Raw genomic sequence first — 14,744 nt, forward strand, 5'->3', positions numbered from 1 at the left:
ACACATTTGAAAGGGGGCCCCCGTTTTTTTTGGGCCGGTGCCGCGTGAATGAGCTGCCCAACCGATTCCTGCCAACAAACAAGGGCGCAAGCAAGAAGGGCCCGTTATTGTCTCGGCAGAGTCAACTCGTTGGTATTTCAATGAGGGTCACGACTGTTAAGGGGCAGCAAAGGCTCCTGATTGACGTGGTGACTCGTCATTTTGACGCCAAAACAAAAGGGAAAGAAACGCTTTGATGGGCGAGATGCATCACACACGTAGAACAAACACTGTCACGCACGCACGGACCGTTATAGCATCACAAATAACATCAAGATAGCGCAGTATACATACACGACGAGTCATCGGACTTGCAGCAGCTGTTCCATGACGAATTGTCTTGGGAATCGAGACACACACACACACACACACTCTGTGGACTTTCGGGAGGAGTTTCTGACGGATATGTAGTAGTACAACGAGTATGACATTCATTCCCGTCTTGTAAAACAAGACAAGATAGACTGTGTTTTCAAAGGAATCGAAAAACATGACTAGTACAGCAATGAGGTGTTAACTATGTTGTCGATTTCTGGGTAGTTTCTGTCAACTCGTTAATTAACCATTCAGCTGACTATGGCGTTGCAAATACACAGTTTAAAAATTACACGAAATAAAACTAAATTCAATCATTTGGTTTTCTGAAAAACATACCGATAGTACAATGAAATCATTTAGTTTTATTTTGTTTTAAAACATTTCCTAGTCCTCAATCTATTGACAAAATCTGTACGTAGTTCTGAGTGTTTAAGTTTCTTCACCAACGGTAACCATCATGTGACTTGCTCACCTGGATGATGTTGGACAAGAGAACTTTGAGATACCTGAAATGATGAAATCATGCCTCATCACCATTATCTACCATATTTCTTTAATTTGGCCATGGTGGCCTCTGACTGAAAGAAAGCAATGCCTGTGCCTGCCTCTGCCAGCTTTTTACATTACAAAATAATTCCCACTCAGGTTTACAAAAATTAAAATGAAACATACCAGCCAAAATGGTAAAATGTCCTTATGTAATGCAGAAACTATTTCCTCGTAGGTTTTATTTAATATGATTTTTCTGGAGACTGGAGCTACTTTTCTCATGCTCTCAAACATAAACATTTGAAAAGTGTCGCTTAATTGAAGTCTGCAATTAGAGATGGTCCGGTTTTGAATTTGCCAAATTGCGAAAATGAATCGAAGAATAATTATCAATTTTTTTTTTCTTTATCATCGAGTCATTTATTGAATTTATCGAAGTCAAATTATTAAAATCAAATATATTTAATAAAAATTATTACGAAAAAAAAATGAAAACTTTATAAATCGAATAAAACCGGATATTACGATAAAATTAGATTTGCAACGCCACAGCTGACTCATTAGCAGACTGCCAGTTATTTAAAAAAGTGAATTGTTAACAGGAATAGCAGCTGCACGTAAGTTGGTTCAATTCATTTTGTATTAAGGTGCGTAGACGTCAGAGTTGGTGCGTTTCGCACGTAAGATGCATAGTATCAAAATCGATTAAACACACTACGCAGTTAAATGGCAATCCAGCAGGGTGATCCAGTTCTATCTAATGGATAAGTTACAGAATGGGCAGGACAGGGGCTATATAGAATTCATGTGTATCACAATATCCTCTACGACATTTTGTGACAAGGTAACTGGGTATAAAAGTCCTTCTAAATAAAACGTATTTAGTGGAGCAGGAAAGAAAAAAAGGAATAGCCAATTTCTTGGAAAGAGACAATGCAAAAATGGCGTTTAAAAGATGGATGAATGCCTCGTAAGCTTATATATTCGCCCTAATCGCCAGCAAAAGCATTATTATATAGGCGGAAAGCTTAAATAGTATCGACCGCGGGAAGCGGACTAATACCCGAAAACTAATGCATTCATCTCTGACGACAATCACGCTCACGAGCACACCACCAGCCATCTTTACGTTTACGTAATGAAAAATTGAAGATAAGAAAGAACTTTCTCTTTTGTTGCTGCCATTTTTTCTCCCCCGTTTATGCGCTTTCTTTTTTATTTTATTTCCAGGAGCCTCGTGCTCAGTTCTCTCTCTTGGGGTTCGGGGACTTGTGTAATGGGTTAAAACGTAGCCAGGAGTGACATTCGAATCCCGTCATGCACGCGCGCGGTTGCGTGACTGCCGAATATCTAAGTTTCCCCTTATTCAAAAAACCCGTTGAGTTAGCGATGAAATGTTCGTGAAATCGAAATCGAAATAATTGACGAGGAATATAAGTCTAGGGCGATAATAAATTAATAATTCATTATTTTTGGACGGAAACGCAGCAGCGGACTATTTTCGGAGAGAAACAGTTGCAGCATCAATCACGATAGAGCGGACGGATGTTGGCATTTGGGATTTTGACAAGACATTTAAAGAAAAAAAGAAAAGTTGGACCGAAAATCTTTTCTTTCAACAAACAAACGGATAGGAGAGAGATCAACAACCCGAGCTACCTAATACATCACCGAACTTTCAGAGCTGATAAAAGGATACGGCGATTAGAACCATACAGCGGCTTATGTAGACAATCGATAAATATATAGGGTTTTTAGCTTCTCTCTTTCTCTCTGTAGCTCCTTGGTTATACTAATAACTACCGATCAAAACCTTTATCCGGTTCATGCACAAACACTAAATGATTCTTTTGCGGTCCTGTTCGCTATAATTATACGTGTTATGACATCTCCCGTCCAGCAGCACGTTCGCTACAGCTCATCAGTTCGAGAGTAGCTGCTCAGTTGCGTTCACTACTGCGCCTTCAAGGCAAATCGGACAATTCTTTGAGGTATTCCGGCTCGTCCATGTAACCGGGAACGTCCACCTCCAGGAAGCGAGGCAGCCCACCTTCTCTGCCCGTCAGCCAGTATGTATCCTATTTCCAGCAACAAACGGGGCGACCCAAAGAGGATGAGGGCGGGCCAACAGCCGTTCCAGAGCAACAGCAGCAGCAGCAGCAATAGGCGAGAAGAAGAAAAACGAGAAGAAATTGTCGCCGTTAATAATAGACGAGACTACACACGACGTCAACGACGCCAGGCCGTCGTGCATATCAATGTAAAAATAACAAAAGACGTGTGCTCACCATCATCCCTTTACCCTGAATGGCACAACAATAACGGCCCCCCGATTTCATTCAGCATCAGCAACAGTCGTAGTGTACAAGAGAAAATAAAAAGGGGATAAAATAAAAGATGAAAAATAGAAAATCAATACATGATGATGAACCAAGAAATCCTGGAAGGCAACACACAGGCCCCTCCCTGCAGCTGAAAAATGCATCTATACCTTGACTTCAAAGCTCCCTGCAAATAAGGAAAAGAATTCAATTTTTAATTCAGTTCAATATAATAATCAACTCGAATTCAAGACTCGATATTCTTCTGATAACAAATGCGGGATTACAAGATCCCAATTTCAACATTCGAAACTCTTTCAACTTGACATAGATCGACAATAATCCTGCTACAAAAAAAAAACCGTATTGACTGCCGGTATAGATCGAGAGCTCACGTACCGCGAAGTTCCGTGTAATAACCACCGACGGCGTCTAGCGCTTCTTTGGCGCTGGCGCTGATGTGAATCTTCATGGCTGCCATCCCATAGGTAAAAAAGAAAAAAAGAATTGAAGAATAAAATACACAGTTCTTGAGAATTGGATGATTAAGTTTCGATTTATGTTCTACTTTTTCGCCTGTTCATACCGCTGGGACACGTAGCCTGAGTGTGGTGGCACGTGAAAATGACAGGAGCTGTAAAGCTCTTTTATATGCACATATATACATACGTACGTACCTTCTCCGGTCGATTCCATGCGCGACGCCGTGTTAATGGTGTCGCCGAAGAGGCAGTAGCGCGGCATTTTCGTGCCGACAACTCCCGCCACGCAGGGTCCAGTGTTGAAGCCGATTCGGATGCTGACCGACTGGTTGGGTCGGTGCGGTATGTGGAAATTTTTCACGCCGGCAATCAAATCCAGCGACATTGTGGCGATTTCACCGACGTGCTTCAAGCCTGAAGGAATGATCCGACATAGATTGAGACAGAGATGTCAAATTTTATATATGATTTAACATATAAAAATAAAGAAATACAGTAGAAATACTTTTTCGATTTAAATTTGAATGGAAGTGATTTCAGGAAGGGGAAATAAAGAAGAGCGAATTGAAATTGATGGTAATTGAAAACTGCCAAGGAAAAATTGTCTGCCGACGTAGTAGGTGTACGGCAACTCTAAATTCAAAGCCTCAAAAGGCAATGAATAAATAATGAGACGGTCTAGGAATAAGGGGAGGCGCACAAGCGGCGCACCAATAGGATTTCCACAATTTTCTGCGCCAACTCGGATTGAAAAAATTGGATCCGACATTATATACGTCAGTGAGTCAGTCTATAATATTTAGACGTCGTTATAAAACCGTAATTTTCTATAGGAAAAACCGCTATAAGTGTGCACCGGCTCTCTATTACATCTACTAAGTCGCAATTCTGAATGCTGCTGCACCCATATAGCTTGGTGAACAACGAATAATAAGTTTAGATTATATAGTGGGTGCTAAGCTTTTCTTTTCAGAAAAGAGAGAGAGTGCTCCTCAAAGTGGATATAGGTACGTGCTTGTTACAATCTTAATCCTACCGTTGCGATGAGGAAGGCCGGAGACAACCTATATATTAAACACACAAAAATAGAAAATTGAATCAAACTCGGTTGGTTACAAAACATAACAAGAAAATCAATTTCAAAAAGTAGCGTTATACCATGTAGGCGTCGCCAATCGTCTCCACCTTGTAGACATCGTAGCGCTCAAGTTTGGAATCAAACATCTTGTAAAGTGCATTGAGGAAAGCGATGATCTGACGTTTGCCAAGTTGGAAACAAACATGGAAAAATAAATAAACAGAAAGAGAAGATTTGAATTTGGTCCTTTTTTTCCCAATAAGATCCCGAGTTAAAAAGAAGAAGAGAGAGACTCTCGACACACCTCGAGGGGCGTGCTGGAGGCAGAAATGGCGGTGAATCCCACGATATCGCTAAAGTAGATTGTCACCGAATCGAAACTTTCCGCCGGCACCTGCATCAAGAGTACATATACATACGGGGAAAAAGAAAGCCCCATGAAAGATGGAAAGCGCCCGAGACACAGACACATATGAGCATTCAACCATTGCGTATGCCCTTTTCACTCTTTAGACACACAATCTATATAGAGTTGGCGAACTGCATTGTGCATCAATAGAGTTGGAGGCGAGAGCTGTTTCGCCAAGACTGCGCCAGCACAAGATGTTTGGGGGTCTAAAAGTTTCTGTGACAAAAGGGCCGCCAAGTAAAGTCCGCTGGGAGAAGGAGACAGACACACAGAGAGAACGAGGGCTCACATCTCTGTGGAAACGAGCACACGCGAGCATCGGGGGTACACAACAAAGGCGGAGCAGAAGTGCACATAAATTGATCTCGGCGAGTCTCTTCACAATGACACAAAGAAGCGAGCGACGACGACGAGCAACGAACCTGTCTCCTCTGTTTGAGTTGACGGACGACGGCCTTGGGCAGCATTTGGCATAACAATCGATCGCAGCGCTTTCGCTCGCGCTTCAATTCCGTCGTTTTGGACACCAACCCGCTGGCGAACGTCTATTTAATGGGCCGCCAAATTCAAATTTTGGAAATTGAGATCAATGCGCAGAGCTCTTAATCAAACAACAGCAGCTGTGCACTAGACCTGAATGGTTTGCGTGGCGTTGCGGACCAGGAAAATGATGAACGGCGAAATGAACAGAACCAGCGACAATATGCAGATGGTGACGGTCTGCAATGTTCCGGCCTCTTCCAGCTCTTGCTCCACCGACAGTCTGGAAATATTTTTGGAAAATGAAAATGGCAGATTAGGACACACAATGGCGAATAATGGAAAAGGCTCAGAAACGTCCCAACTATAATGTCAGATTAGACTGTCGTCATCATTAGCAGCCTTGCACAGGGGTAACTTACTATCAGTCTGAGCTACAGATATATCAGGTTTATACTCTAGCGTGCGGGAATTATGTATATGTATACTCACAGGATTTCGTCGCGCAATTTGTCCTGATGCATTCGCAAAGAGTCGATGTACAGCGACATGTAATCGTAGTACGTCGTCGCAATCTCATTGTCCGGCGTGCGCTCGACATTAGCGTAGACTTCGAGCCTCCTATCACGGGCGGAATATAAGAATGCATTGTAATCAGAAAAATAATTTAAAAAAAAAGAATAATTTGAGACAAAAGATATCAAATCGGATAGAACTCACCTCGCCGTCAGATTTTCGTAGTAGGGGAAATTATCGACAAAGAGCTCGTAAGTGTTTTGCGACGACGACGAGAATTGCTGAGTGGCGTTGAGGTAATCCTATATAGATCGGGGACAAGGTGGTGACAAAATCATTGGTTCAAATAGTCTGCTAGGAAGGGGTGTGTGAGTTGGTCAAACTTTATTTAGCCACGATGATAAATACACCTGTGCCAACGAGTCATAGCGGACGTAGCGGGCGTAGTTGTCCAGCGAAAGGTGGCCCTTGCCAAAGTAGTAAAGCCCGTAGACTGTAAAATGTTTGTGTGTAAAAAGGAGGAAACAAATTCGGTCAATATTAAATAGAACTGCCGAACGCTGTCGCTGCAATCACTTCCGGAATTCTTCAAAATTTAATTCAGAATATTTAGAGCAGCGCAGCAGTGCTAAGGTCTCCAGTGAAGACGATTACAGGCGGCTGGAATAGGTTTGTAAAGAAGGTGGAAATACAGACCTATGGCGATGCTGAAATTTTCGATTGAGCGGATGACGAATTTGAAGGCAATCAGCAATCTGTTCACACAAGACATTCAAAAGGATTTCGTTGAAAATGGATCGAGCTACACATAGTACATACAGCCGCAGCCTTTAAAAATTCACTTGATTGGGAATTCGCAGCAATTGCTTTGACACACAAGGAATACGAAAATTGGGTGCATAGCGGGAACGTTTCGGTGGTTATTGATTTTTTCACCCTCGTCAGCTGGATCTGTGCCATAAGGGCCATTTGGACACTGCCAAATCAGCACCTCGCGTCACGCTCTTGATCGTTTACGTAACGATTTAGCCTTTGATGAACTATATACTGCCGGGCTTTAGCTCTGGACGAAAGCTTCTTTACGAAAAACAAAAATGCGCTAAGAAGTGACCTGCTTAGTTAACTATCTGCAACTGATGAACATTTGCAGCTGCAACTGCCGTGAAACTTTGGCTCCCTTTGATGGCATTTTCCTTACGAGGCTAATTGAGTGCAGCGCTTAGTGCGCGTGTCGCGCTTGGTGAAACTTTGCCAAGTGCAATCAAACTGATAACGAGCTATGCCATTAAAGAAATTCGACTGGAGAAAAAAATATCAATCAGTTTTACTTCGTTGAATAGCTGAAATCCACTTATTACGGGGGGGGGGAGAGAATGACTTTTGGCTACTTTCTCACGACTGCAGGCGACATAACACAAATTGGAATGAAGATGTCTTGTTTTGGATGTTATCGGGTATCACGAATAACTCTGAAAGTTTTCAAAACTCTTGATGAACTGACGAAACTTATTGAAAACTAAAACTCGAAGAAAAAGTAATTGATATAGACTGTGTGACCTCCAAGCTCCGGTCGTTGACGTTTGTCGAATTCTTGTTGACAGTTGGTCTAGAATCAGATCGTTGGCCACATTATACCTGCATTAATGGATGAAATAAAATTACATTGAAAAATCTCGCGCGTTGCAAATTTAGTTTTGAAAAAACGTAATACAATGAAATAATTAAGTTTATCTTGTTTTTAAACTCAATAATTAAATTCCTAGTCCTCAATGTATCGAAAAAACCTGTTCTTACTTCTGAGTGTTTAAGTTGCTTCACCAACGGTAACCAGTCAGCATATGTGACTTGTTCACATGATGGACAAGAAAACTCTTGAGATATCTGAAACAATGCCTCATCATAATTTTCTACTGAGTTTCTTTGAATTCGGCCATGATGGTCTCAGCCTGGCCTCTGACAAGAAAAAAATACTTTGTCGGTGTCTACCTCTGTCAGCTTATTACAAGTTACAAAATAATTCACACTCAAGTTTACAAAATTAAACATACCTCCCAAAATAATAGAAATTTTATTATGATGTGCAAAAACTATTTCCTCATAGGTTTATCAATGATTTCTAGTATTTTCACGCCCTCTCAAAAATTATTTAAAAAAAAAGACGATTCATGTGCGTTTCGCTAAATTGTAGTCTGCAATCTGGGATGGCCATGGCGCGCTTTTGCAATTTTTGCCAGATTGCGAAAATTATCGAGTCGAAAATTGACTCACAAATTTTTGATTGAGTTTTTTATTAATTTGTCTTTAAAAAAACAAATATTCAATCAAAATTAAAGTGTAAAATTAAAATAAAACTACATACGTCAATCGACTAGATTTGCAACGCTAGACTAGACCACAACCATGGACTAGACAAGTAGAGTAGTCTACTTACCAATTGATTTCCCGAATGGCAGCGCTATCCTTTTGGCCTTCACCTCGTTCCCTTTTTGATCAAATTAAAAAAAGAAATAGACTGCAAGCGAAATATGACAGATTCGGGAAATAGTTGAATCATTCAGAAATCCCAACTTACGCAATGTCAATAATTCCGAATCGTTTGACGCTGCCGTGAAATAAAAAAAAAAAAAAAAAGTCGAGGATGAAAGAAACATTGGACGGAGAGAATTTCAAAATTCAAAGGAGGAGTTTGGTATGTGCGTGTGTGCAGATTTTTAATTTATAATCGAACACTACACATGGTAATAAGATGATGAGGGAAAAAATGTTTTACGAGCCGAGTCGTCTCTTATTCGTTATACCGAGGCATAATCAGCATTCTCGACTCACACGGATGCCAACAATGCTTTGGATCTTTCGAGCGAGATATGCCACGCTCCACTCCTTCAATTATGATTGCGTCTATAATAATAGAAGGAACTTCCGCGCTCAGAATAGAAAGGGAGAGAGATATGACTTTTGAAAATGTCCTTCCAGAAAGAGAGTCTTGACTTTATCCGGACATCAACCAACAGCACAATTGTTTTATTCCCCGTTCAGATATGAAATTGCTGTTATCTAGTATACAGCTCTTAGAAAACCCTCGATTGCCCTCAAGCAGTATAATTGGGGTATACTTTAGAGCCTAATCAGCCGTCGTTATCATATTTGACTTGCCATACGTCTCTGTGTCATCATCAATTTATAATGGCGATGCGCTATCGAATTGCATCAGTCGCCGTGCGTCCCCCCCGGGAAAGCTAATACTGCGTCAACGTGATCTTTCCTCCACTGTATCGATACACTACATCCAAATCGATATTGTGATTATTTCCGAGTAGAACTTATCAGGTATATATAATAGGCGGTGGCCTATTAAGGGGGCTATATGTAGGATAATATCGATGATTGGCTCCCGCTGCACCTTCTTCTTACCCGAGTAAACTGAGATGTTCCATGAAATTGGCTTTGCTGCCGAAGATGCTGTTCCACGAGTCGGCCTTGAAGGCGAAGATGGCGCTGACGTTGCGGAGGGCCTCGTCGGTGACGGCGAACCGGTGCGAGAGGCTAGATCTGTTGTACAATCCCGAATGGGAGGAAAGCCTAGGATGTAGCAGGTGTGCGAACGCATCAAAGCCCCCGTGCCGATCAATCACGATGACCCCGTCAGCCGAAGCCGCGCCATTTTTTAAATGTGTGGTTTTCAAAAATCGGGCGCGGGAGAGAGAGAGACGAGACAACATGCAAACAAGAATATAATAAAAAACCCCAAATAGATTCGACGACGTTGCCGGATATATATATCACCACCGATCGGAGCTTGGCGTGTCGATGAAAAATAATTTTAGTTTTCTTTTTAATTTGGAAAATGTGAAACGAAAATGAAATGTCACAGCAAAAACGGCATGCGTCGTTTTTGAACGAGATCTATCTAGCGATAAATGTTATTATTATGTCTAGTGATGACACGTATCAGCCGGGAGCGGCGGGGGTATATATGTATATCGAAATACAGCCGGACATTATTGTGAGAGCCGATATATATAAGTAGAAAGAGATATAAGACACTACAACGGCAAAACAAACCTGCTGGCGGTGGACGCCTCTGTGCTATGCTGTCCTAAACTAAGAGAGATGGAGAAATCAAAGAACAAACCAACAAACAACAAGAGCCAAACAACAGCAACAAAAAAAAGAGAGAAAGACGAGTTGACAATATGCTGGCCAATAGATAAGACGATAGCATATAGTTGGAGTAGATAGACAGACTACACGTAGTACTCATCTTCTTCTTCTCTCCTTTCAAAGACTTTTTGAATTGCGCGCGCATGTGAGCAAACAACCCGTGAGCGAAAGCGACGTTATACACAGCAAGTATATATGTAATAGAACGGAATAATAGTTCCGGACTGGCGGTTATTCGTTATAGGAAAAGGCATCCGATTTTTGTTTGTATCCGTATATAGAATTATGATGAAACCCAATGCGCGATATCATTATTCCTTTGGGTTGGGATTCCAATTGCATTTCTTTTGAGTCCCATCACATTGAATCCCATTCATTATTTGTGAAAGAAGAAAAAGGGGAAGAAGAAGAAAGGCGGCGGTCAATAATGTCTAAAACAGCGCAGGGGAGGAAATTTGGCATTATATAACGAGCGCTGGGCGTGAGGCGAATGATAAGCGCTGGCAGCGCCCATAGCCCAGAATTGTCTACAAAGCGAGCGATTCCACAACAGTGGAATAACAGCTGCAATGATCTCGTTATATTAAAAAAAATAATAAAAATAAAAAACATTTCAAAAAGATAATAAATGCAGAGCAGAGAGCAGAGAGAGGAAAGAATAATAAAAAGCACTCGCATGCGGCCAAGTCGAAAGAATAGTTCATCATTACGGGCATCGTTATTATATATATAGTATACCTATATCTCCCGCGTCACAACATCATTCGACCATCAAATCGAATGACCATAAATTATACATTTCTATCTCTACGTCTACATATCATCTAGATCAAGTCCAGGAGCCCTTTAGCATTTAGACGAGCAATATAAAATGGAAGACGGGCGTCGTCTATAAATGGACGCCTCTCTGTGTGTGTGTGTGTCGTCCAACTAACCTGTTACCCTTGGTGAATATGTAATGAGCAATCTCGCTGCGTTCGTGTTGCAGAGCGGTGAGTAGTTTGCCAACCTCCACCGTCAGATCGATCTGAGCACCCACGACGGATGATATAGAAGCGGGAGCAGCCAGCCAGCAGACCAAGCGCGTGGCAATCAAAGCGTGAAGAAGAGGAAGCGGGAAGCCAGCAGCACGTATATATTACATCCGAGAGGGCGGAACACCAGCACCCAAATATATGGGGTAGGTCGAATGCATTCAAAAAATAAAAGAAGACGCGGAATGAATGGAAATAAAAGGAGAAAAGACGATCGTCAAGAAGAGACGCGCCAACATATTGACGTTGAATATAAGAGATCGAAAAAAAAAGGAAAAGCTTCAATCAACGTAGAACGGCATTGATTGAATCGATGGCTGATGGCTCTATATATATACTATAGCCCGCTATAGCCGGGCGGCTGTAACAAAAAAAAGGACTGGCAATATAAGAAACATGTGGGCGAGAAAAGTGTATAGAGGCAATATAAGAAAGAAGGCCACCAGCAGCACCGCACGGATATATGAGAAAAAGGAACGGCAAGTGTGTATACGTATAGAAAGTCATAAATTCTGTGCGCGAAAATCAAGGGAAAATAAATACTTATTCAAACATTTTAAACTCCAGCAGAACCTATATTCATCTCAATTGCTCCGGACTTATTTGTATAATCGTCTCCGATGCTCCCCTCGACTCTGGTTATTTTTTATATAGCTCTGACCACGCCCACTCAACCCCCTCCATCTTCGTTCATCGCCAAGCTTTTCCCTAAATCTCTCTCCGTTTCTTAATGCAGCCAAAGTACACACTTATGCATCCCCTATGGTTGATTATACAATTCTATTCGAGCGATGGTTTGTACTGTTATAAAATGCTGGCGAAAATTCTGGAGAAATTCTGAAGGAGAGCGCCAACGTCTCATATTTTTCATCCGACGTTTCTTATTGTGTTTGGCTGGAGAGAGAGACTTCTGCTGATTCATATGGGCTCTTTTTGATTCTATTATATGTTGAACAGAAGTGAAGCATCAAGCGCCATCACAACTGATTCCATTTGTGCATTGAATGGCGCGCTGCCGGGAGGGGGTCTCAGGCAAAGTGTTCTTCTATATTTGTGCAACATTTGAATAATTTTTTTCCCGCCATTTTTTTTTTAAATTTTCGTTTGATCTTGCGTCTGGCGCTCGTCTCGCCATTTTTTTTTCTTTTTACGACCCAGTTTGTACATTCGATTTTCAACTAGATTTTAAGTTGGTGTACACTAGCCTACGACTTTTCCAGCGAACTCGGCGGCATGCACATTTAAAATATAAGAAGTTTCTGATGCTGGGTTGGAACCGGGAGACATAATTTATACTGTACTTTCATCTTGTTCTTGCCCTGTGTATATTATTGGAAACTCGAACGTCTAAGCGGAATTCAACCACTGTGTCTCCTTCTGATCTTTTTTCCCCCCTGTTTGATATTTCATATGGTATAGGTCTATACTGCGGGCTAAGCTGGAATATTGCCGACCAAGCCCAGCCACTGCCAACTCCAATATCAACATCGTTTCAATCACACACACACAAGGGGGGGGGGGGGGCCGGAGGGGGTCAGAATAATAATTTTAAAAAAGGCGGTCAAGTCCATTTCCTTCAATATAGGCTACGTCTAACCCCCGAGTCAACTGTTCTGCGACCAGGAGCGAGTCGGATATTATAGAGAATGAATTATTTATAAGCCACTGGAATTGATATTGGCTGAGGCTGATTTGGTTTTATATACCTGGTGTTCGATGATGGTGGCCGCCTTCTGCGCATTGATGGCATCCGTCATCTATGAACAATTATCAGAAAAAGGCGCATAACATTAAATCTCTACACCAATCGCACGGAAAGATTAATAACTACCGACCGTCATGGCGTTTTGAATCACCAGTGCCATGATGGGTATGAACGGAAGCAACAGCATCTGCAGGAGTTGAAGTCGCTTGCCTTTGCGAGTCGCCGGGCTGACGTGGAAACTTTTATTTTTTTTCAAAAAAGATAACGAAAAATGAATGATATTATTCCGTTGAAATGAAACCACCAAGACGCTGGGATGAAGTGGTGGTAGTAAAGTAACAGATTTTTATGACATTACCATCCCGTCGACACCTGCGTCAGAGTGGAATCGTCTGCCGAGCTGGCGTAATCCGTTCCATTTCCATTTTCAGGGCAGCTGAAATCCGAGTCCATTTTCCTATTTTGGAATTTTTCTTTTCTTTCTGAAATTGACAATCACACCCACACCCACAAAGAAATCGATAGATAAGCTGTGTGTGTGTATTCTCTGCTCCTTGGATCGGAATCAAATATGTCGCAGCCCCTCCTCTCTCACCCAAAAAAGCCAATAAGATCTGATGAAAGAAAATGGCTGCAAACGTAAAGTGGCATTCGCATCACTACTCTCTCGCCCGGATTGCCTAATCAAATATACCAGTATCAAATATATAGATAAGCACACACGTCAAAATGCAGCACCCCCCGGCGCTTTGCTCTCTCCCGTACGTCGCAACATCGTCTGCACCATCCATCCAGAAGAAGGTCGTCAATTTGCCATCACCCCCATCAGTGCAAAGTCAAAACGGGAGGTTGTATAGACTCTGTTACTTGACACCGCGAGAAAATAAAAAAAACCTATTTTTCTTTGGGGGGGGGGGGAGGGGGGGACCACCCACTCGTCTAAATGAAACATCGATCCGCATTTTAACCCCCCTTCCAGCTTTCCACAACCTCAACAACAGATCCAGCATCCGCAGGCTCTTTTTTTCCCTCCCATTCCGATTAGATCAATGCGTGTGAATGTTATAGGTCTACGTATTTGTTGGATGGAATAATCCTTTACCTTTTTTCCCCCCGTTGGATGGAATGAAATGTCACTTGTTCAAATTCAGTCGGGTGCTGCTGATGCCGAAAGTTGATTGGTGAACTCTGACGCGGGAATCGGATGTTTTGCGGGAAATGTGAAGGAAAGGATTTCGGCACGATGCGGAAATCAGATGTGAAGACGTTCTCCTCTTCATTGACGGGCTTTTATATACTACCGCCCGAGCCCCGAGATGCTCCTGGAAATGAGAGAGGCTGAATCGTATTGCGCATCACGGTGGGCACCGATATGCGGTAACCGGGAAAAATGTCTGTCTATCCAAAAAGGCCAAAGAAAATAATCAAAAAGGAAACAAAGTTGGGTCAATGTTTGTACGACTGACTTACGGGACCTGCCCATAGCAACGCGCAACTGATGTCAGTAATATCCGCTCTAATTGAAAACGTATCTAGGTACACCGTGATATTATTCCCAGGATCATCTTTCCCTGTTTGACCCTTTCGCCATCATATTAATATTTCTCCGCGGTTTCTTCTATATTTTCTTGTAATATTTGGATGGGCGGCGGCTGCTTTAGTCACGAATCTCTTATTCCGTCTAATGATCCTGCTTATTCCATTCAATCCCT

General features: G+C 42.0%; 2 protein-coding genes across 2 annotated transcripts in view; both read right to left on the reverse strand.

Moving 5' to 3' along the window:
• LOC124314826 (LIM domain only protein 3-like) overlaps positions 1–14,744 on the reverse strand; it is a 347,499-nt gene that overhangs the window by 260,241 nt on the left and 72,514 nt on the right. The gene's annotated exons all lie outside the window — the stretch shown is intronic.
• LOC124314670 lies at positions 1,469–13,522 on the reverse strand. The gene is made up of 23 exons (XM_046779947.1): positions 13,391–13,522; positions 13,163–13,271; positions 13,034–13,084; positions 11,229–11,320; positions 10,195–10,233; positions 9,544–9,711; positions 8,705–8,734; positions 8,564–8,614; positions 7,690–7,767; positions 6,829–6,887; positions 6,516–6,625; positions 6,337–6,434; positions 6,109–6,237; positions 5,770–5,899; positions 5,559–5,681; positions 5,032–5,121; positions 4,808–4,903; positions 4,686–4,713; positions 3,845–4,063; positions 3,567–3,641; positions 3,338–3,354; positions 3,135–3,149; positions 1,469–2,924 (listed from the first exon to the last, which is right to left on the reverse strand). The coding sequence occupies exons 1-23, from the start codon at positions 13,483–13,485 to the stop codon at positions 2,811–2,813; spliced, it is 2,016 nt and encodes a 671-aa protein (XP_046635903.1). The 5' UTR covers positions 13,486–13,522; the 3' UTR covers positions 1,469–2,810.

This window comes from Daphnia pulicaria, chromosome 10 (genome assembly GCF_021234035.1).
Source record: "Daphnia pulicaria isolate SC F1-1A chromosome 10, SC_F0-13Bv2, whole genome shotgun sequence".
In the NCBI taxonomy this organism is placed as follows: domain Eukaryota; kingdom Metazoa; phylum Arthropoda; class Branchiopoda; order Diplostraca; family Daphniidae; genus Daphnia; species Daphnia pulicaria.